Raw genomic sequence first — 23,237 nt, 5'->3', positions numbered from 1 at the left:
ACTGTAGCTATGGCCAGTCATGTCTATTTCAAAAATAGGGGCAGGAAGGCTCTTCAGGTTCTCTGTCCCAGTACAAATGTCTCCAGACACATCACTCACAACCTCATCTGAGAACACACAGTTGAAAGCGTCTTGCCAAAACTGACTGATAAACCCATTTTCCTTTCTACTGAAGATGGGGTTTTGTTTTGCAACAAACAAACGAAACTCTGGTAGATAAGCAGAGGGCATTGAGAAGGAGAGAGCACCATGGATTATTTCCGTACTCCAGGAGCGTTGAAATGCTGAGGAAGTCAGTGCTATCTGGGCTGTCATTATCCACACAATACCTTTTGGTCTAGTACTTGTCTTTTCTATACTTGGTATATATTGCAACCATCTCAAAAATATCATGGTGAAGGATTCCCCATAGATCACAAATGCATTGGCTTTACTACCCATGACTTGATCATATATTTTTACTCCTTTCTGAAGCATATGATAAAGTCCATCTATATCACTAAATTTACCAATTTTTTCAATGAAAGCGTAACAAATTCCTCTTTTGGAAAAAACTGGAATCACAGTTTGTACAAATTTTTCGCTTTGGTCATCGTCCATGGTAAGGATTCCAATCCATGTCCACCTAAAATGTAGGAGCAGTGAGACAATTCCTGCATACTGAAGTGGATCTGGGGGAACCATCTGGTAAAAAGTGAGCTCTGGAGATTTTTCGTTCATCAATGGAGCCGAACCATAAATAAGCTAGAGAAAAGTGGGGAAAAATAAGAACAGCATGTATAGAACCCTTACAATGTAGATACAATATATTAAGAATCCTATCAATACTTACATAAAGCAACCATCAACATGCTTAGTTGAAATCCTATTTCAGTTCCTGCTGTATTTAATGTATGCATTGTTTTGTCTTAAATCTTAGGACGGTGCCTTAAATTTAGAACTCATTGAAACATCCTTTCAAACTGATCCTAATGATGTTAAATTGTGTTAGACAATTCTGAAATGTTTTACTGAGATTCAAAATGATTTAGAGAGATTCAATATATTTTTGAGCCCCTGATCCATGAAAAATTATGGGTCCTTCTTCCTTATTTCAGTAGAATTTGGAGATATTCACTGAGAGGCAAGGAAAGATGCATTCTGCTTCCATTTTGTATCAGATTTGCAATAATATTTTGGTTGTTACCTCATTTTAAGTCTTAGTTGCTTTGTCTGACTTGTAGGATATTGTTTTCAGCCTTCCTGTTCTGAGTATTTATAGATCTGTTCCTGTTGATTCCCAATTTCCTGCATCTTTGTTCCCAAGAAAGACATTATTTCCTTTCTGTCACTTCCAGTTTCTGCTTGCCTTGCTCTCCACAAATGTAAAGTGTAGTGTGGAATCAATATGTCATGTAAGCATGTAATTTAGACTATTTATTGATATAATCAATAAATGGTCAGATTTTTTAATAATATTGTAGAAATGGAATGTAAGAGTTCAATTTAAGAAGGATCAAACCTTAACAATGAAATTGTGTGAATGAGACATTAGAGGGTGACAGGTGTTTCTATCTTTTAAAACCTTTTTTTAGTTTGAGGAGAGCACTTTCTGCCAGTCATTGGTCCTTTCTTTTATAATCACTGCCTTAAAAGGGATATTTAAATTATTTAATAATATTTTGTTTTGTAGCAATTGAAACTACCTAACTAAAAGTTTACAGGAGTTATGTATGTTAAATTTCATATATATTGTAAAAAAATATCCTACCTGTGGAATTTTATAGATATCCAACATGGTGGAGACATGAAAAGAGATTTCAGCATCTAATCCCCGTTGTTGTCTATGATTTAATAATACCTATAACGTCGACATTAACCCTTAGTCAGAGAGGTGACTACTTTCTTTGTCGTAACATCGGACCAAAGTCCTTTGAGCATTGTCATAGCTGTCATAAATTTGGAAACCCAAGGTGAGATTGGGTAAGATTTGAAGGTTTTCATTTATCTCCTTTACAGCAAATGCCATAGCCAGAATGTGTTGGTAATTCTTAGCAACGGGACTACAATGAGAGAATATGAATAGAGGTAAATAATACCAGACTTAATTCTCTGCACCTCTTGAAGTAACAATACCCAAATTAACTTTTGAATTAATACAAATTGACAGCAATATATAACCTTTCCCCAGATATCACATTCAGGTATACACACACACACATATATGGACATCATCCATTAAACTTTATTAGGCAACATACAAAAGGATGGGGATAAAAGCATTAATATATGTAAATGTTTTTACAATTATTTGTACTGATTATATAAATGAACTGAATTACATTTAAAATAAGGAACTGAAGGAATCCGAAAAGTACTTAAAACTCAGAATAAATGGTTTTCAAAGGTACAGCTATTTAAGCTCCTGCAAATAGCTAGGATTACACATCTTAGCACTTCTATAAAAGTTTCTGGATTACTTGTGTTTCTGTAAGAAATAATATTGCTTTTCCAGAGGATTTTTTAAATTATCAGTAAATATTTCCCAGACAGAAAACCATATTAAAAACCATATTGAAACTGGAAGGGCATTTTTTTTAAAAAAATATGTGTAAGAAGGTAGCATCATGAGAGACCAGGCAGGAGAAAACAATGAAGACAATGGAAATATTACAGGAAGAAATAGATTTAAATTAGACTTCTACTATCTAAGCATCCTCTTATTTAATTCCTACCCATCTTCAAAAAACTGGGAATCAAAGTCACAAATAAGGAGGACCTTAAGATTTGGGAATGTTGCTTTAAACGTGTGAATATTTTCCAAACTATATTTCTCAGTATCTCCTCAGTGTTAGCTGATAATTAGAGCCAGATATTACTATTTCAGTGACTGAAATCTCTGAAAGACAATTAAATGGACAATTCCTTACACAAAATCTCCAGGCATTGCTGATGGGGGAGGTTTGGTTAAGGTGATTTGTTTGAAGACAATTGCAGCCTGTGAAACAATGCCACCAACCATAAGGTCTCCCAGATGGTGGTATTTGTGATATGGAGTGTGTGGATTATACATGCTGCACCTGTCACTCTTGCACACCATGGGAGGAAGTAGTACTAGTAGGAACACTAATAAAAATGCCATCCTCAGTGCAAAGGCAAATGATAAATTCCCTTTTCTTCTAGATCCCAGCCATTACTATATCTGTGGTTAATACTGCCTGACTTGAATGGTGCCTCAATCTCCTGATAAAGTCTGAACCTTGGACTGCCTAGCGTTAGGGATCCTTACCTGTCCATAATCTTGTCTCTTCTCTCTAGCTCTAAATGGCATCAGTGTTTATGCATATATATCTCAAGAGAAAAAGAAGCAACAATCTTACTTGTGAGTGTTGTTAGTGAGCAGTGAACTCCATAGTGAAGAAGCAGAATAAAATGCAAATCTTTAGATTCAAAACAGAAAAGCTATTATTAAGTCATACTTCCATTCCCAAAGGATTTGCGGATGAAGTAGCATTCCCCTTAGGTTAGTAAAGAGAAGTATGTTAATAATATACAGGTTCTGAGTCACATTTGAAAGATTTCCCCCCTCCCAATTTATTAACTTGGGAATAGAAAAATACTGCCTTACCTGGACAATTTCCATTTACATGTTTGTGACAGTCATTCATGTCTGCAATAAATAAATAAATGGTTTTATCTCAGAAAGATGATGAAATACAATTCTGAACTTTGGTAATATTTGGTTTTTCTAATTCCAGGACATTGCTGATATTATCCAGACTGTACAGCTTGCACGCTACTGTATGGGATCCTCAAAGATTTACCAATGTTATGCCTTTATTGCACAAGCTGTAGTGACTCCCAGTTTCCTTCTCAATCTGATACAAGATGCTGGTTATCAGCTCTAAAGCCCTGCATGACATGTGACCTGGTTATTTGCAGAATTAGCTCTCCCTAAGAATATCTGCCTGTGCCACTAGATCTGATGGAATATGCATGCATCAAGTCACTTTCCTGAAATCCTGGTACCTAGTGGGACTTTGGAAATGGGCCTTTTCAGGAACTGCCAGCTCGTGGAAAAACTTCCTTTGGGCCCATACCCTTTGAGCCTTTTGGAAGGCCATTAGGACCTGGCTTTTTAGCAAAATGCTGGGGAAAGATTCTATAGATCAGGAGTCCCCAACCTTTTTTGGTTCTGCAGACGGGCGGCAGTGGCTTCAGCGGCACCCACACCTAAATCCCGCACATGAGGAAATGAAGCTTCGCATGTGTTGTGTTTGCGGTTCGCAAGCAATTGACGAAGACGCATTGTGTCAACAATAGCTCTTTATTCTCCTTCTCCAACTCCAAGCAAAGAGCAAAAGGCTTGCAGGCCTTTTATAGGGTGAGGAACCCAGCTAGTGCTAACCAATAGGAATGCAGCGTTTTCGCGCCTTGCGCATTTGCGCAAGGCTGGCGCTGCTCAGTCTGGTCCCGGGCAGGTTTTACAATCCCCGGGACCATTTGCAACCTTTTCTGGGCCTGCTGAGTTTCCTCAACAGGGCCAGGACACAACAACCCTCCCCCCTAGATAGAACACACACACAATTCCAATTTCTTACAATAATAATAAAATAAAAGAAAAATAATATTCCACTCCATACAATACCCTTCTATAACTAATAGGGTTGGCTAACCAACCACTCTCTAATGTGGCTTCGCGTGTCTATCTATTTTCCCAACGTAGGTTCATCTTCATGACCTAGACTTGTAAGTCCCTTGTGTTGACAGGAACCTCACATAATTGCCTAGATGCTTAGGAGGGACCTTAGCCCTTTGTGACCTACGCAAGGTTAGGGAGGCGGCCTGGCTTGTCAGCTCACCTGCTCGGCTAGGCAGACCAGGACTTGTACTTAAGGGCGCCTGGCCTATTGGCCCGTCTGATGGGCTCACTAGACCAGGACTTTTATGCATACATTTTGCAGGTGACCCCTGGTGAGGCGTACTGGTGAATTTGCCAGAGCTCTTTCCAGGCTCCTGTGGAGGAGCTGGAATTCCCCAACCTTCTGAATTGGCTGAGGATTCCCCAACTACCCTGGATGGCTCCAGGGAACTTGATCCCTCGAGCCCGCGACCAGTCTTGGACATGACCTGCGTTGCAGGAGTGCCCCAATAGTTCCAGACCCCAGTGGCAGAAGTGCCAGAGTCAGGAGCCGCCTCTATGGCAAACTCCTCCTCAGGTGAATCCCTGTTTGGAGCTCTTGTGGATACGCATGACTCCCTATTCGGTGCACTTTCTGAATTGTGAGGATGCCCTTGCTCCACCCCTGAGAAATCTCTAGCGTCCTGCGATAATTTCCAGGAGCAATGGGGCATTGTCTCAGAATGTTGACCTAAAGTGCGATCTGGCTCCTGGGCCCCCTCCCCCCGAGAGTGGAGGCAGGGGTGAAAGCATCATGGGACAACTGCCAGCGCAATTGATCGATGTGACGCCTCAGGATGCGACCATTTCCCAGGGTCACTTCATAGGATAGAGATCCAGAGATCTTGCAGGTGACAGCAGGGACCCAGAGGTGTCCAGGACCACAGTTTCTAGTCCAGACCGGATCGCCCACCTGAAGTCTCCTAGGTGCCTGCAGCTGTGACACCTGTGAAGCCACCCAGTCAGGGTGCAGTCTGTCCAACTTAGTAATGAGGCGGCGACCCCAGTGCAGTTCAGCTGGGCTCTTTCCGGTGGCAGTGCATGGTGTGGTGCGATGTGCAAGAAGGAAATCTGCTAACCTGTGATGCCAGCTGCCGTATGTTAGTCTTTTGAGTGCATCTTTGGTGGTGTGCACCATTCTCTCCGCTTGCCTGTTGGTGGAAGGGTGAAAGGGAGCAGACGTTGTGTGCCGGATCAGGTTGGCCTGAAGAAAAGCCTGGAACTCAGAAGATGTAAATTGAGGACCATTGTCAGATACAAGCACATCTGGAAGGCCATGGGTTGCAAAGATTCCTCTTAACACCTGGATGGTCCTGGCAGTAGTAGTGGAGGAGACAGGTACAACCTCTAGCCACTTGGAGTGGCTATCCACAAGGATAAGGAAGAATTGCCCCTGAAAAGGCCTAGCATAATCTAAATGTCCCCTTGACCAAGGGGTGTGCGTCTCCTCCCACCTGTGTACTGGGGCCTGAGGCATTTCAGGCCGTGATTGTTGGCACACTTGGCACCCGTGCACCTGAGCTTCCCACCTTCATCGCCAGTGTTGTGTTCTCGGTTCACAAGCAATTGACGAAGACGCATGGTGGAAAACAATAGCTTTTTATTCTCCTTCTCCAAGCAAAGAGCAAAAGGCTCGCAGGCCTTTTATAGAGTGAGGAACCCAGATAGTGCTAACCAATAGGAGCACAGCGTTTTCATGCCTTGCGCATGCGCACAAGGTTGGCGCCGCTCTCTCTGGTCCCAGGCAGCTTTTGCAATGCCCGGGACCATTTGCAACCTCTCTGGGCCTGCTGAGTTTCCTCAACAGGCCCAGGACACAACAGTTAGTTAGATTATATTCTGACTGTTGTATTTTCTGTATGCCAGAAATATGCAAGAGTTTTGTGTACAACTAAGGATAGTAGTAAGAATTATTGTTGTCCAGAACAGCTTCCTTCCCTTTTCATTAAGTTTGCAGATTCATTTCCACGAAGAACTTTAAACAGGGAAAATCCTGAATCGAATTGAATCTAAAGTGGCCTTTGTTTCTGCAGAAATCTTTGCAGGTCTTTCAAAAGCTCTTGGACTTTGAACTGTTTTGGACAGTCTTTCACATATTTAATTTTTTTATTTCTATTTTCCTTTATTCTTTTTCCTTTGCATTGTTGCATTACTTGTGTTTTTGTTATTTATACTGTTCTTGGTTTATATTGTATTTTTCCAGATAAGCTTCCAAGAGTAATTTTGATGGTGGTTGAAAAAAAAATACATTTAATCAATAAACAAAATATTGATTTGCTGCAGGAGCTATAGTTAGTGTACACTGTACTTTCTTCCTCATTGACCTTTTCTATAACTTCTTCTGTATCTAATTTATTTACTCATCTCTAGAATAATGTAATGAATTTAACCAAATTTAATGTGACAATATCTGAGAGACTAAATTATGCTAGAAGACTTTTTGGTATTTGGGCTATACAGTTCTAACATGACTGTGGAAACATTTCCAGGTCATTTAATCAGAGTGCATATTGTTCATTCATACTATAGTAGTTTCTTTTTCTAAGTTAAAATTCTCTAGCTTGTCATTATCCTTCTTTTAAAAAAAGAAAGCCCCAGTCCCAGTCCAGAGGAGTGCCCCTGCCCCGGTGGATGGAGGCTGGGATGGGGAAGCCCCTTCCAATGCCAGAAAGCAGCGCTTCCTCTCCTGCTCCAGGCATGGAAAAATGGGCGAAGGTCCCGGGAAGCCCAAGCGTGGGGGGGCAAGAAGCAGAAGGTGCTGAAAGGCACCCGGGGCTGCCCCTCCGCCTGGTACAGGTAAGCCGGGGGAGCGCCACCTGCCCTGCGGCCACTTTGTGGGGGCACTCCGCAGACTCAAAGCCCTCTCCCTCCCCCTGCCACACACCCTTCGTCTCTGGCTCTGCTGCTGCTTGGCCAACCGGGGCCACGACTTGTGGGAGGGCTGGCCCACTCAGCGGAGGTTCCGCCGGGCCTCTCCCAGTGGGGATCCTGGGGCTTCCCTGCACAGCTCCCTGGCCACATGCACCTTGGACAGGGACAGCCTGGGAAAGGGCCTTCCTTGCCACCCTTCTCCCAGGGGGCAGAGCACCCGGGTGCAGGGCCAATCAGGAGCTCTGCGAGAGGGCATGTCTGCATGAGAGAGAGAGAGAGAGAGAGAGAGAGAGAGAGAGAGAGAGAGAGAGAGAAGGGAAGCGCAAGTGCCTCTCTGTCTCTGTCTCTGTCTCTGTCTCTTTCTCTCTGCAAATGGTGGAGGAGGCTCCGGAACCTCCGGAGCCATGGGTTGCTGACCCGTGGTCTAAACTTATCATTCCATTGCTATATATGATTACTAATATAAATTGAGGATCATCATTAGTCAAGACAGCATATGTTCCTTTGCTTTAATGACAGGAACAAGAATTAATCAAAAGCTTAAAAACTTCTAGATGCTTATAAGAATGAATAACCCTCAATGAAATAATGAATCTATACTTGATAAAAGAAAACAATTGGATTGCCAATATGTGTTACTTACAAAAATTTTAATTTATTCTTTTATTTCACAGTAGAGAGCCAGAAAAAGAAGAGTTTTCAGCAACTTTGAATTTTTATAATTTATACAATTCTTGAGAATTTCCATACCCACTTTTCCCTATATTTTTATGTTATAGTAAATTCTTTTTTTTTTAATTTTAATTTTTCCTTTTTTCACTATACAACAAAAATAAAACTAAAAAATACATTTTTCCCTTAACAGAACTGTGTTATACATCTCATATATATTATTTACAATTTATTTACATCAGTAATCATGTCTTTTTCTTTCTTTGTTCTAGCCAATCATAACATTTGTTCCATATTTCATAAAATTCTGTTGCCTCCTTGGCATAAGTTTATTCATTTCCGCGCATTCAAGAATTTTGTATATAATCATATCATTTGTAGGTATGTTTTCACCCTTCCAACACTGGGCATATACTATGTGGGCTGCTGTCAATATATGTATAATGATGTATTGGAGTTGATTTTCCATCTTTAAATTTATTCTACCCAAAAGAAATAGTTCAGATTTGAATTCAATTTGCACCTTAGTTATCTCTTGTATCCAGTTCCTTATCCGCTCCCAATAGCTCTTTGCTTTAGGGCACAGCCACCACATGAGATAGAATGTTCCTTCTTTATTTTTACATTTCCAGCATTCCGGATTCATGTTTTTGTACATTTTGGCCAATCTCACCGGTGTTAAATGCCATCTATAGAACATTTTGTATTGATTTTCCCTATATGCAGTTGACAGTGTCAGTTTACAATTTATGTTCCATAATCTTTCCCATTCTTCCAGATTTATATTTCGGCCCACATTTCGTGCCCATGCTATCATTGGCCCTTTCACTATTTCTTCCTCCAGATCTACCTCTAATAAATATTTATAGGTTTTTGTTAAAAATTTTCCTTCCTTAACTGTTAAAATTTTATCCAATTGATGTGGGGTCTGGCTTATTCCGTGCTCTTTCATATCCTTACTATGTTTAGATTGGATCTGTAAATATGGCCACCAATCTATGATTATTCCTTGTTCTTCTAATTCTTCTCTTGATTTAAGGTTTCCTTGGTTATCTAATAGTTCTTTGTATCTAATCATCTTTTTCTTATCCAAGGTGTTAGGATGGATCATCATCTGCATCGGTGAAATCCAATTTGGGATTTTCCTATAATGTCTTTTTTTAACTTTTTCCCACGTCTGAATCAGCGCATCTCTTATCTGGTGTTGATAAAAGTATGTGTGTGTTTTCTTGTGTTTCCCCTATAAAAAGGCATGCCAGCCAGCCTGTAAGTCATGCCCTTCAATCGTTAAAACCCTTTTATTGTCTAAGTTTATCCAATCTTTGATCCAGAGTAGTCTAGCTGCTTGATAATAAATTTCCCATTTTGGGAGCCCAAGTCCACCTCTACTTCTACTATCTTGTAATGTTTTCATGTTTATCCGTGCTTTTTTGCCTGACCAAATAAATTTATGTATTATTTTATCTAATTCTTCAAAAAAGATTTTCTCTAATTTTATCGGGACTGTTTGGAATAAATATAATAATCTTGGTAATGTATTCATTTTAATCAATGCAATGCTGCCTAATAATGATAATTGTAATTTCCCCCAGGTCTCAAAAACTTTTTTCATTTGTAGTATCAGTTTTTTATAGTTATCTTCTTTTATTGAGGAACACCTTGTGGTAAGCCAGATTCCTAAATATTTGGTCTTTTTTACAATTTGCAATTCCAAATTCTCTTCTAATTTCCTTTTCTGTTTTTCGGTTAGGTTTCTGACTAACATTTTAGTCTTTTCTCTATTAATTTTTAATCCTGCCACTATTTCATATTTTTCTATTTCTTTCATCAAAATCTTTCCTCTCTCTATTGGTTCCTCAATAAAAAAGACCAAATCGTCCGCAAATGCTTGTGTTTTATACTCTTCTGTCTTAACCTGTACCCCTTTTATCTCCTTGTTGGCTCTAATTTGAGTTAGCAGCACTTCTAAGGTCAAAATAAAAAGTAGAGATGACATTGGGCATCCCTGTCTTACCCCTTTATTTATGTCAAAACTTTTGGTATTATCTCCATTAATTATCACGCTGGCCTTTTGTGTTTTGTATATTGCCTTAATCATATTCTCAAATTTCCCTCCAAATTTCATGTCCTCAATCTGTTGGAACATAAATTGCCAACTGAGACTATCAAATGCTTTCTGCGCATCTAAGAAAATTAGTGCTACCTGTTTTCCCGGGTGTGCTTCGTAATATTCTAAGACATTTAACACCGTTCTCGTATTATTTCTAATTTGTCTTGTAGGTAAAAAGCCATTTTGATCTGGGTGTATTATCTCCTGTAATATTAATTTCAAACTTTCTGCCATTATGGTAGTAAAAATTTTATAATCAGTGTTTAGCAACGAGATTGGCCTATAATTTTTTATTTGTTTGGGGTCTGTGCCTTCTTTTGGGATCAGGGATATGGTGGCTTCTATCCAGGAGTCTAGTAATTTAGCTTTCTCCAATACATCATTATACACACCCAACAATATCTTTTCAAAGTCCTCGTAAAGAGTCTTATATACTTCCCCTGGAAGGCCATCTGGTCCCGGGGTTTTATTATTTTTTTGTTTTTGCACAGAAGTTTTTAATTTCAAGGCTGTTATTTTCCCATTCAATATTTCTCTCTGTCCTTCTTTTAATTCTGGCAAGCCCTTCACCTTTAAATATTGTTTAATGTTCTCCACATCTATCTCCTCTTTTTTATATAATGACTCAAAATAGTTCTGAATTCTTTCTTTCTTTTTAACCATTGTATATTGTGACTCTCCATTTTTTTTGTGTAGTTCCTGAATAATTCTTTTCTCTTTCTCTTTTTTTCATTTATAAGAGAGCCATCTCCCAGGTTTATTTGCATGTTCAAAGAAATTTTGTTTTGCTATTTTCAATTCTTTTGTTCTTTCCTCTTGTTCTATCATATTTAATTTATGTTTAGCCAAAACCATTTCCGTTTTAATCGATTCATCTTGGGGCTCTTTTTGTAATTTAGATTCCAATTTTTTAATCTCTTCCTGGAGTATATTTTGTGTTTGCCTTTTCACCTTTTTTTTTTCTGTGTAAGCTATTACTAAGCCTCTTAAATATGCTTTCGCTGTGTCCCAAATAATTTGTACTGATGATTGTTGTTTCATATTCTCTTAAAAAAAATTCCATTTCCCTTCTACTCCTTGCTATAAATTCTTTTTCTTTCAAAATATAAGAGTTCATTATCCATCTTCTCCTTACTTTTTTCTGCCCTTTCCAAATTATTTGCAAAGGATTATGGTCGGCCCATATATTTGGCATTATTTCTATTGTCTCAATATCTTGCCCTACTTCTTCATTTGTCCATGCCTATTCGAGACCAATATTTATGTGGGTTCGAGAAGAATGTATATTCTTTCTTTTTTTGATTCCGCTTCCTCCACTGATCTGATAAATTAAATTCATGGGCCAAATCAAAAAATGTCCTTGGTAGTGTTTTCCTTTTCTTTTTCTTTTTCATATCACTAATATAGTCTTTTTTTACATCCACTATCGCATTGTAATCTCCTACTATACAAATATTTCCCTGTCCAATTTCTATAAGTTTCTCATGTAATTTGTAGTAAAATTCTTTTTGGTTCTCATTTGGTGCATATATTACCACTAGCAGCCATGATTTCTGTTCAGTTTGTACTTCTATTGCTAATATTCTTCCATCTGTATCTTGGTACTTCAATTTGGTATTAATTTCTTTTCTAATATAAACCGCTAATCCTCTCTGTTTTTGTTCAGCTAGTGCTGTGTATAATATTCCTAATTTGGGGAACTCGAAATATTTCCTATGTTGTTCTTTGATGTGTACTTCTTGTAAACAAACTATATCTATATGTTGTTTGGCTAATTTTGTTAGTATTTGTTTTCTTTTTGTGGGTGAGTTTAATCCATTTATATTGATAGATAATAGTCTGATCTCTTTTTCCATTTTCTAATTGTGTGTTCTATTTGTGTGTTTGTCTTGTTCTTGGACCTACTCCTTTTTCTTTCCTCTGTCCTTTTTCTTCTTTGCTTTCTGTCCCTCGTTCTCTTTCCCTTACTTCCTGTTGTTGGTCTTCCTGGCTTTTAGATTCCAATTCTTCCTTGCTGCTATTCTCTTCCTCCACTCCTTCCAGTTGTTCATAGAATTCCTGTGCTTTCTCTAGGCTATCTATCTTTCTCTAGGCTATCTCCTTTCCCTCCATGATATTTAACATTCCTTCCGGGATTAACCATCTGAACGGTATACTTCTTTTGATTAAATAAGCACTAAGGAATCTATATTCCCTTCTCTGTTCTCTTATCTTTTTTGGTACCTGTTTTAAAGTTTGCATTTCCACTCCTTTGTAAATCATTGGATCCTCTCTTGTGATTTTATAGATTATGTCTCTCACCTTTTTCCTAGCAAATCTAATATGTACTTCTCGTGGGAGTCTGTTGCGTCTGGCATAATTTGTATGGATTCTATACGCCTCATCAATTTCTATCAAAATCTCTTGTTTGTCCCTTTGTAGGGCCTCAGCAATCAAATCCACCATAATAGCACCCAAATCTTCTTCCTTCTCCTCTACCACATTTTGAAATCATAGGTAGAATGCCGCCCTATCCATTTCTAGATGGATAATCAATTCCTCCATTTTTTAATTAATTGCCATCATTTCTGTATCTAATGTATCAACTTTTTTCCCTACTTTATCCAACCCCACTTCTACTATCTGAATTCTTGCTTCATTTTTCTCCATCATTTGTTGGATCATCTCAATTCTATTATCCAATTTATTCATGTCCCCTCTCATTTCTATGTGATTTTTAGATATTGTCTCCTGCATTTTTAGCATTGTTTCTTGAATAGTAAGAAGTGTTGTCTGCATGGTTTGCATATTAACTATTACACTCTGTTTTTCTGTACCAAACATTCCTTCTAGTGTTCTTTGACCAGGTGGAGATGAGGGTGTCAGTGTTAGACTTGACACCATTTTTTTCCCTGTCCTCAGTGTTGCCATAGTTATTCCTTACTTCTCTAATATTTTCTATTTCTGAATGTCACTCTATTTAGCCAACAGCTTATTTAACTTTATTCTGACTCTAAACTTCTGCCACAATTCCCCAACTCTCTCTTTACCTTCACTTTCTTTCCTCTTTCTTACTTATCACACAGTTTTTCTAAAAATCCAAATTACTTCTCCAATCATCTATTATCAATCATTAGTCCATTCTTATCTCTTCCTTTGCCTTCCAAGCCTCGTCCACATTCCTGTCACTTCCAACGTCATCCTCTCGTTGTCTCTTTCCCTTCCGCTCACTCTCATGCTCGTCACCGTATCCCCCCTTTCAATCCAAATCACTTTCTCTCGCCTCTCTTAACTGAAGACGTCGTCCCTATCAAGCTCTGGATTTTCCTTCTGATTTCGTCTCTCCAGCCATCAATCCGTTCCTTTCACTTTCATCTCCTCTCTCGCCTCTCTCAACTGAAAACACCATCCCTATTAGGCTCCGGGTTTTCCTTCCAATCTCGTCTCTCTCCTCGTCAATCTGTTCTTTTCGCCTTCGTCTCCTGTCGCATCCTCTCACTATCTCTTTCACTTTCTGGATTTTAACTGCACGCCGCTCTCTTTTTGCATTTTCTCCTCGTCTCCTCAGCTTTCCAAAACCTCACCATGTTCAGGTCTGTCTCCAACTTTCTTCTCCAACCACTTTCTCCAGGGGTCTCTAATGCTCCAGAAAGTATTCACTCCTCCGTTCCTCTTAAATTGCCATTTTCTTTTCCTTCCCAGGTATTTGCTTTTCGATCTTCTCCATTCACTTCTCTAATCTCACAGGCTCCACCAACGCCACCCTCGCCACAACCTCTCAGCTTTTTCTTCCTTAATCCTCCACCGTCTTCCTTGTATTTGCGCTCAAACTTTTACCACAATGTCTTTCTTTTATGTCACCCTCCTGTTAATCCTCTGGTTGTTAAATCTGTCAACTCACGGCTCTTCCTGCTGGGTTGCCGCTTGCATTGAGGATTCCCTCACCAGTTGAGCTTTCTTTCAACACCCACCCTCTTAGACACGTAGATCTTTTTTTTTAGACTTTTCTATTATTCCTTAGAGATATTTTAGACTATTTTAACTCACTCATTAACGCAGTCTGTTAAGCTCTTCTTTGCTTCCACATCCTCTGTGATTTTGTCAGGGCCTCTGATCCGCCATCTGTTGATGGCAGAATTTTCCACGCTGGATTTAGGGGGTTTCCTTCATTGTAACGGGTGATCGCCTCTCACCTCGTTACTCTTCCAGCTTCACCTTTCTCACGCGTAGCCCTCCAGGCTCTTTACGCCCCCGAAGAGTCTCCAATCGTAGAAAGAACGAAGTTAGGGGACAGAGACTGTCCTCTTGCCTCCGCACCACCCTGATGTCACCACCGGAAGTGCTATAGTAAATTCTTAATAGTATTTTATAAATAAAAAATCCCTATCTCTTTAATTTAATAAAGAAATGTTTTAAAAATGATATTCCACTGGATGCAAATAGCTATGTCTATGCATGTCCTTTGGGTGAAGTGTTTTGGACAATGGAGCATAAGTGGGAAAAACTTCTTTTTCCAATTATAAGGCTATCTTTAGCCTTGCATAGGTGTGTCAGGGGCTACCTCTTCTCTCCTCTTATGCACATGTACAACCATTTTGCTGCACATCTCTCCTAGTGAACTGAAGTAATGATACCTGCATGGAAACCAGCAGTTGATAAAGCAGCCTTATAACTCTTGAGAAAGCTGATGTTGTTTTCTTAATTATAAACTACACAAAGGACATTCTGAAGCAAAATCAGTATTTTTTCCTCTTCATTAAATTTTCCCTGTTGTTCAAATCAGGCCTTAAAACAATTACATAACATTTAGGAAGAAAGATGCAGCCCAGCAAACCAGCACTAGAGGCCACAATGGAAAATATCTCCACCACCACCATGTACTTCCCCTTGGTGCTCAAATAAGTTGGAACAAAGGATATCCAAACACTGCAGAAGACCAACATGCTGAAAGTGATGAACTTGGCTTCATTGAATGTATCAGGTAATTTCCTGGCCATGAAGGCAACTATGAAACTAATAACAGCCAAGAAACCCAAATAGCTTAGGACACTGTAGAACATAGTCACAGAACCTTGATTGCACTCCAGAATAATTTCTTCAATTACCGAATCCATGTCAGTGTCTGGGAATGGGGGAGAAGTTGTTAGCCATGTCATGCAAATACCTATTTGAATAAGAGAACAGGAAATGACAATGGAGTTGGACAGTCTCTTTCCCACAAACATTCGCATCTTGGATCCTGGCTTGGTGGCCAGGAAAGCCAGAACCACTGTGATGGTTTTTGCCAAAACTAAAGAAACAGCCACTGCAAATACAACCCCAAAAGTTGTTTGCTGCAGGAGACATACCATCTTCTCAGGATGACCAATGAATAGGAGTGCAGAAAGGAAGCAGAGCAGGAGGGAGATGAGGAGAGTGTAAGTGAGGTCTCGGTTATTGGCAATGATGATAGGAGTATTGTGGTTCTTCACAAATATTGCAAGCACCACCACTGAGAGCAAAAACAATAAAAGAACAAAGAAGACTAAACTGATTCCCAAATGTTCCTTGTAAGACAAAAATGTCAACGTTTTAGGAATACAGGAATCCTGATTCTTGTTTGGATAGCTTCCTTCTGGACACAAGTAACAATCATTTGTATCTGAAAAATAAAATAATTTCAAGACCATCTGTAGAATATAAAGTATATCAATAATATTATTTACATATTTTAAAAATATTTAGAACATTTTATGCCCAATTCATTAAACAAGTATTAGTCTGTAGATTTCAACAATGCTCTAATCCAGGGGTGTAAAACTGCTGGCCCACAGGCCGGATGTGCCATCTAGAAGTCGTGCCCACCCCATTGCTGGCAATGGGAAAACCTTCCCCATACGTCGCATGACGTTACGTGATGTCGCGAGTTTGACATGTCTGCTCTAATCCTTTAAACAATCAGTTTAATGGTGGTGATATTGAATTTGATTTCGTAACTTGTGAAAAGACTTTAGAATACCAATTCTTTCTATAATTATATAGTTCTCCATATAATCTATACATTTCAACAAGATAGGATAATAATGCTCCCCTGATTTGTCTTCTGCAATCCTAGTAAAGGTAGTCCTCGAATTATGACAGTTCACTTAGCAATGGTTCAAAGTTATGACATCCCTCCAAAAGTATTTACAACCCAGTACAAAAGTTATGAACGTTCAGCACCATGACAGTTATTAGCCCTTACAACCGACTGCAGAGACACTCCAACATGCCCCCTGCCTATTTCCCCACACACAGGGTATGCAAAGGCACTGGGTCAGCTTTGCTAGCCCACCTGCTCCTCCCCATTCCATCACCTCACTTACCTTTGGAAAATCTGCAGAACTCAGGCCACTTTGCAGAAAAGTGGCCATCTTCTCAGACTCTGGTGAAGGTGTTATTGTTAGATCCTGTGTTCCTACACATGTTCAGGCCCCTGCAGGATTCTGTCCCCTTCACAAAAGGCTTTTCCCATGGAGGATGGTAGCCTGAAGAAGTGCGAGATCATGCCCCTGAAAGCGTCTGTCCTAGTTGCAAAATGCTTTTCCTGTGGATGACAGGGGCCTGCAGGGATGCGAAAAGACTTTTCCAAAGAGAAGCCTGCAGGGGTGCAAGATTGCTTTTACCTGGACAGCGGGGCCTGCAGAGGTGCGAGATTGCACCCCTGAACGCTTTTGTCTCCTTTACAAATCTTTTTCCTATGGAAGGAGGGGGCTGCAGGGATGTGAAAAGCCTTTTCCAAAGAGCACAGAAACTGGCAGAAGTGCAAGATCACGCCTCTGCAGGCTTCCATACTCTTTAGAAAAGGATTTTCATGTCCCTGCAAGCCCCATCATCCATGGAAAAAGCATTTTGGAAAGGGGACAGAAGCACCCCTCAAGGCAAAGGGTGATCTCGCACCTCTGCAGGCCCCCATTGTCAGTGGGAAAAAGTATTTTGCCTGAGAAATCACCTGCATGATTGCACTCCTACAGGCTTCCATGCTCTTGGAAAGGCTTTTTGTGTCCCNCAGAAACATGCTTAAGAAGATAAGGATCTAACGAAAACAGTTTCACCAGAGTATGAAAAGACCACGATTGGTGATAGGCACTTGGTATGGAGAAGGCTCTAGCTTTGGGGATCTTAAGGGATGGAAGGGGAGCCTGAAATATTTCAGTAGATGCGGGGAGACCTTGGCTGGCCAAAGACAGGTAGTCTTTTCCTGCACTGACTCCTGAGGTACCTCTAGTGCACTTAATGACACCCACATTCGAATAACAAATGCATTGGGGACAGGAGGGATGGGGCTCATTCATTGAACTTGCTTCAATTAATGTTAAAACCATAATGGGCAGGCTGAATTATGTTTGTATCTTGAAGACTACCTGTTCTACAGAATCTCAATCCCATTCAAAATATAAGACAAAATACCTGGGGGAAAAAGCTTTCAGGTATGCAAGGTTGCATTTGGAAACTGCTACCATTGTGTGAGATAAATGCCAATATAACATCTCTTACCCTCCTTCTCTGAAATCTTCCCATCTGGGCATGGAATGCAGTCATAGCAACAAAAGGGCTCCCCTTCCTTGATTTTCTTGCTGGTACCAGGACGGCAGCTCCCAGTGCATATAGAAACAGGTTGGGACTGAAGCAGAAACAAACAAACAACAGTTCTGAGGTATCACATTAGTCTGCTTTAGGGTATAATTAATAATGTTTTTAAATTTGTATGCTGCCCATCTCAACGGCTCATAACCACCAACAAAGGAATTACAGTGAAGTGAATATGCATGATGATGATGATGATGATGATGATGATGATGATGATGATGATGATGATATCCTTTCAGTTGTGTCTGACTCTTGGGCCATGTCTCTCCACATCTTCTGATCTTGCACTACTTTGTTGAGTTGTTCTATGCTCTGGCTGGTGTCAGTTATGATGGTGTCCAGCCACCATGTTCTTTGGTGGCCTTGTTTCCTTTTAACACTAACTCTTCCAAGCATAATTGCTTTCTATAAAATTGTTTAAATTTTGTCTTCTGCTTATGTAGACACTGGCCTACTGCCACAGTATTGTCTATGGAAAGATGCATCAGATTTCCAGCCTTCTCAAAAATACATAACTGTTACTGTTACTGTTATCACTTGGCAGCTATTTTTAAAGAGGAACTGCTTAATGAAGTTGCTTCATTAACCATTTTCAGTTACATAAACATAACTTTTAACCTATCATATACAATGTACAAAACTTCAGCAGTATACCTCCTCTATTACAATGAGAAAACTGTAATAAGCACTGCAGGTAGTCCTTGACCTACAACTGCTTGTTTTAATGACTGTTTGAAGTTATGACAATGCTGTCAAAATCGACTTATACCCAGCCCTTTCACTTCCAGTGTCACAGCATTCTCAGGATCATGTGATCAAAATTTAGACACTTGGATACCGGTATGTATTTATAATGATTTCAGGGTCCTGCAATCACATGACCTCCACTGGTGATCACCTAGCCAGATTCCAACAGACAAAGGCAATGTGGGAACCTGCTTAATGACTGTGTGGTTCACAGAGTAACCATGGCAAAAAGGGTCATAAAATCAGGAGTAACTCACTTAGCAGTGGAAGTTCCAGTCCCAGGTTTGGTCCTACAATGACTACTATGAACCTGTAGTTGGGCCACATGATCAATCCTTTGTCAGGATGTCACACAATAGCTTTTTAATTTTTAATTTTCTTGCTGGCAATAGGATAGCAACTCTTCACTGCGTACTGAAACAGACTGAGACGAAATGCAGAAGCAAAAAAAGAACAATTTGAATCTAAAGTGTAGTAAGCTTGAAGATTCTGGAAAGTGCTATTAATTTGAAAAAAATAATATTCATTCAATGAGCAAATTATTAAATACTGGGTTCAGGTTATATTGAGACTTGTTCACTTTGCAGAAATTGGCATCTGACTTCCTGCATAAAATTCTTACAACAGGATCTACTAAATTCTACTTTTTGGCTGTTTTTAAATGTGAACTCTAATAAGATACTAATGAAGTTGTCACACTGGCCATGATATTAAAAAATGATTTCGTAATCTACACAATGATTACATACAATGTACAAACGTTCACTGATTTCACAATAAACAATTAGCACCATGAGATGAGTAGAAAAAAAATGGCATTTCTTTTTGTTTTGTTCTTTTGACCTCTCTAAATTAGTTCCATTGGTTAAATTTTTATATTCTCCAAAGCATCTGAGGATAGGACAAGAATAACAGATGGAAGATTATAAAAGAGAGATTCAACCTAGAATTAAGGAGAAATTTCCTTACGCTGAGAACAATTAAGCAGTGGAATGGCTTGCCTCCAGATGTTGTGGGTGCTCCATCACTGGAGGTTTTTGAGAAGCGATTGGACAACCATTTGTCTGGAATAGTACAGGGTCTCATGCTTGAGCAGGGTGTTGGACTAGAAGACCTCCAGCATCCCTTCCAACTCTGTTATTCTGTATTCTCAGAGAGTTATTTGGCAATTACTGGGCATCACAGGCTGTGGTTTAAATGCTTTCACTGCTCTTGATGGGCTGTGCATTGGCTCAGCAGTCAAGATACTGGGCTTGTCAGCTGGAAAGCCCACAGCCCAGTTTGAGATCTGACAGGGTGAGGTTCCACCCTTATCCCAGCTCATGCCAACATAGCATTTAAAAAGCATGCAAATGCAATTAGATAAATGGGTACCACTTCAGTGGGAAAATAAAGTGACACAGGACTATGGAAATGTCTGGTTCAATAACTTGAAATGGGGATGAGCACTGCCCTCTGTAGTCACAATGATTAGCAAATAAAATCAGTAGGGACTCTTTTTTTTTAACTGCTCTTCATGCTGATATTGCCAACTTCTCATTTTATGCTAGTTTGTTTTTTCACCATAGTTAATGCCCACATTTTTCCTATGCAATCTTTATTTTAGAGTGTTATAGAGATCCATAAATGGCAGCTTGCTATTCCTTGAATGTTTGAGGCAGCATTTTGTTGAAGTGTTATTATACCATAATTGATTCATTATGACCAGACCAGTTTTTTAATTTTGAAAGATTTTTCTGAGTCTTTGTTTGTACAGAGTATTTAAAGGTTATTGTGAAGTTGTCTTGGAGCAATAGTTTTTTTTTTCCTGAAAATTTCTTTAAGTTTTATTCTCATATCTTACCTTGATATATATTCTAGCCTCATGACTAATAATTCTAACCATGATTCTTTCCAAATAGTTTGAGTAATAGTTTTGGTATTGGTTGATGTGGTTTGGCTTTTTGCAAACACCAGTGATGGGATGCTATTGCTGTGATTTGATGATTTTTTAACTCTGGGATATCTCATATCGATTTCATATCTACTTTAAGGATTGTTGATGGAAGCATATGCAAGTGATGAAGGTTGAAAATTTTCCAGATCTTTAAGGTGAGATGTTTAAAATATTGAGCTTGTGGAGCATTTACCATCATAAATTTTATGTAGTTGAAATTTAATTGTAAGTGTTGATCCCAAAAGAACTTTTTGTATATTTGTTACTGAAATATCCATTGAACACATTCAAATAAGATTAACAAAATCACTATGCTCATTCATTTTATAATTTATATATTAAAATTTGAGGAAAAGAGGTATGATAGACCCACAGTTATGAAATATAAAATATAGAAAGCAAAACCTCAACTACTTGGCTTTTTTCAGAATAATTACTGTCATCATAATGATGAATTATGGTAAGTCACCATGAACAATGCAGTTAAAATTTATATCTGTAGAAATTTATAACTCTAGATTTTTAGATCTATCTATCTATCTATCTATCTATCTATCTATCTATCTATCTATCTATCTATCTATCTATCTATCTATCTATCTATCTATCTATCTATCTATCTATCTATCTATCTATCTATCTATCTATCTAATATATTTGCCATCCATGTCATGGTTCAAGGCAATTCTGAGTGACTTATAACAAGATAAAAAACACAAACATCTGACACTTAAAAATAAAAGAGATAAAAACTACAAAAATGAAAACAAGCTAAACACAATTGGTTGGAGGGGGAGGTACTTGTTAGTGCATCAACCACCTCCAGTCAACAGTTTTTCCTTCAGGACCCTATGCCAGATTTTAAGACTTTTCCTAAGGCTACAACATAGGGGAGGGATGTTCTAAAGGGTGACAACTATGGCAGAAAAGGATCTACTTCTGGGTCCCCCATTTGAAATTCCTTTGCTGATGGAATTCCCCTATCCTATTGGGGATAGGCTGTTCCACAGATATCATATCAATTATTTTCTTTCATTGTAATATATAATAGTACTAGTAACTGTGAGAGGGATCTCGGAGTCCTAGTGGACAATCATTTAAATATGAGCCAGCAGTGTGCTGCAGCTGCCAAAAAAGCCAACACAGTGCTAGGCTACATTAACAGAGGGATAGAATCAAGATCACGTGAAGTATTAATACCACTTTACAATGCCTTGGTAAGGCCACACTTGGAATACTGCATCCAGTTTTGGTCACCATGATGTAAAAAAGATGTTGAGACTCTAGAAAGAGTACAGAGAAGAGTAACAAAGATGATTAGGGGACTGGAGGCTAAAACATATAAGGAACAGTTGCTGGAATTGGGTATGTCTAGTTTAATGAAGAGAAGGGCGAGAGGGGACATGATAGCAGTGTTCCTATATCTCAGGGGCTGCCACAAAGAAGACGGAGTCAAGCTATTTTCCAAAGCGCCTGAAGGCAGGACAAGAAGCAATGGGTGGAAACTAACCAAAGAGAGAAGCAACCTAGAACTAAGGAGAAACTTCCTGACAGTTAGAACAATTAACCAGTGGAACAACTTGTCTCCAGAAGTGGTGAATGCTCCAACACTGGAAATTTTTAAGAAGAAACTGGACAGCCATTTGTCCGAAATGGTATAGGGTTTCCTGCCTGAGCAGGGGTTGGACTAGATGACCTCCAAAGTACCTTCCAACTTGATGATGATGATGATGATGATGATGATGATGATGATGATGATGAATTCATAAGAAGCCCAACTGAAGCAACAGCTATTGGTTGCGTTATAGTAAATGTTTTTATTTGAGCATTTGAATTAATCATTTTATATATCTAGCTAAAAAGTAAATTTGGTATAAATTACCCAAAGTAGGATCCTACCTGGTTAAACCAACTGTGCCAGGTTATGACATCTTCCTTTATGGTGAATATTTGGTCTGAAAAAACTGCAGGGTTTACCCTCCCAACTTTAACTCTAATGAAGGATTTGTTAGAAGAAACAATCCAGTTCAGTATATCATATCCAGCTAGTAATTCTCCATTGTAGTCAATAGAAACCAGATCCCCAGCACTGTTATTAAATGAGAGACCTCTTAAAAAGGAGTGCAGCTAGATGAAAAAGAAAAGATGAAAGATTAGAAAGTGGGATTTAATTTTGGGTGGGAAGTCATGCAGAGGAAGTCATGCATAGAACAGAACAGAAAATAGAATAGAATAGAATAGAATAGAATAGAATAGAATAGAATAGAATAGAATAGAATAGAATAATATTTGGCCAAGAATGATTAGACACACAAGAAATTTATCTCTGGTGAAGAAGGTCTTAGTTTACAGAGTAATAATAATCATAATAATGATACCAATAAAAGAATATCGTTGAAAATACTACTACTACTACTACTACTACTACTACTACTACTACTACTACTACTACTACTACTAATAATAATAATAATAATAATAATAATAATAATAATAATAATAATAATTGACATCTGCTTATCCCAGGTCCTTGGTAAGGACTCGATAGGTAACCAAAATGCCAAATCCAGTCTGAACATCTGGCTGTGCGATGATTAATAATAATAATAATAATAATTTATTTATTTATTTATTTATTTAATTGCATTTATATC

At 38.8% G+C, this 23,237-nt stretch overlaps 1 protein-coding gene across 1 annotated transcript; it reads right to left on the bottom strand.

Moving 5' to 3' along the window:
* Window positions 1-15,028: 15,028 nt before the first annotated feature.
* LOC114922766 (vomeronasal type-2 receptor 26-like) lies at window positions 15,029-16,684 on the bottom strand. Its single transcript, XM_029284679.1, has 2 exons — window positions 16,637-16,684; window positions 15,029-15,961 (listed from the first exon to the last, which is right to left on the bottom strand). Exons 1-2 carry the CDS (start codon window positions 16,682-16,684, stop codon window positions 15,029-15,031), a joined length of 981 nt encoding a protein of 326 aa, XP_029140512.1.
* Between the last annotated feature and the right edge of the window lie 6,553 nt (window positions 16,685-23,237).

The sequence above is a fragment of the Protobothrops mucrosquamatus genome, unplaced genomic scaffold (genome assembly GCF_001527695.2).
Source record: "Protobothrops mucrosquamatus isolate PMUCROS unplaced genomic scaffold, P.Mucros_1.0 scaffold825, whole genome shotgun sequence".
Classification (NCBI taxonomy): Eukaryota; Metazoa; Chordata; class Lepidosauria; order Squamata; family Viperidae; genus Protobothrops; species Protobothrops mucrosquamatus.
The sequence above is the reverse complement of the archived record's forward strand: the minus strand, read 5'-3'. Positions and strand labels throughout refer to the sequence as shown.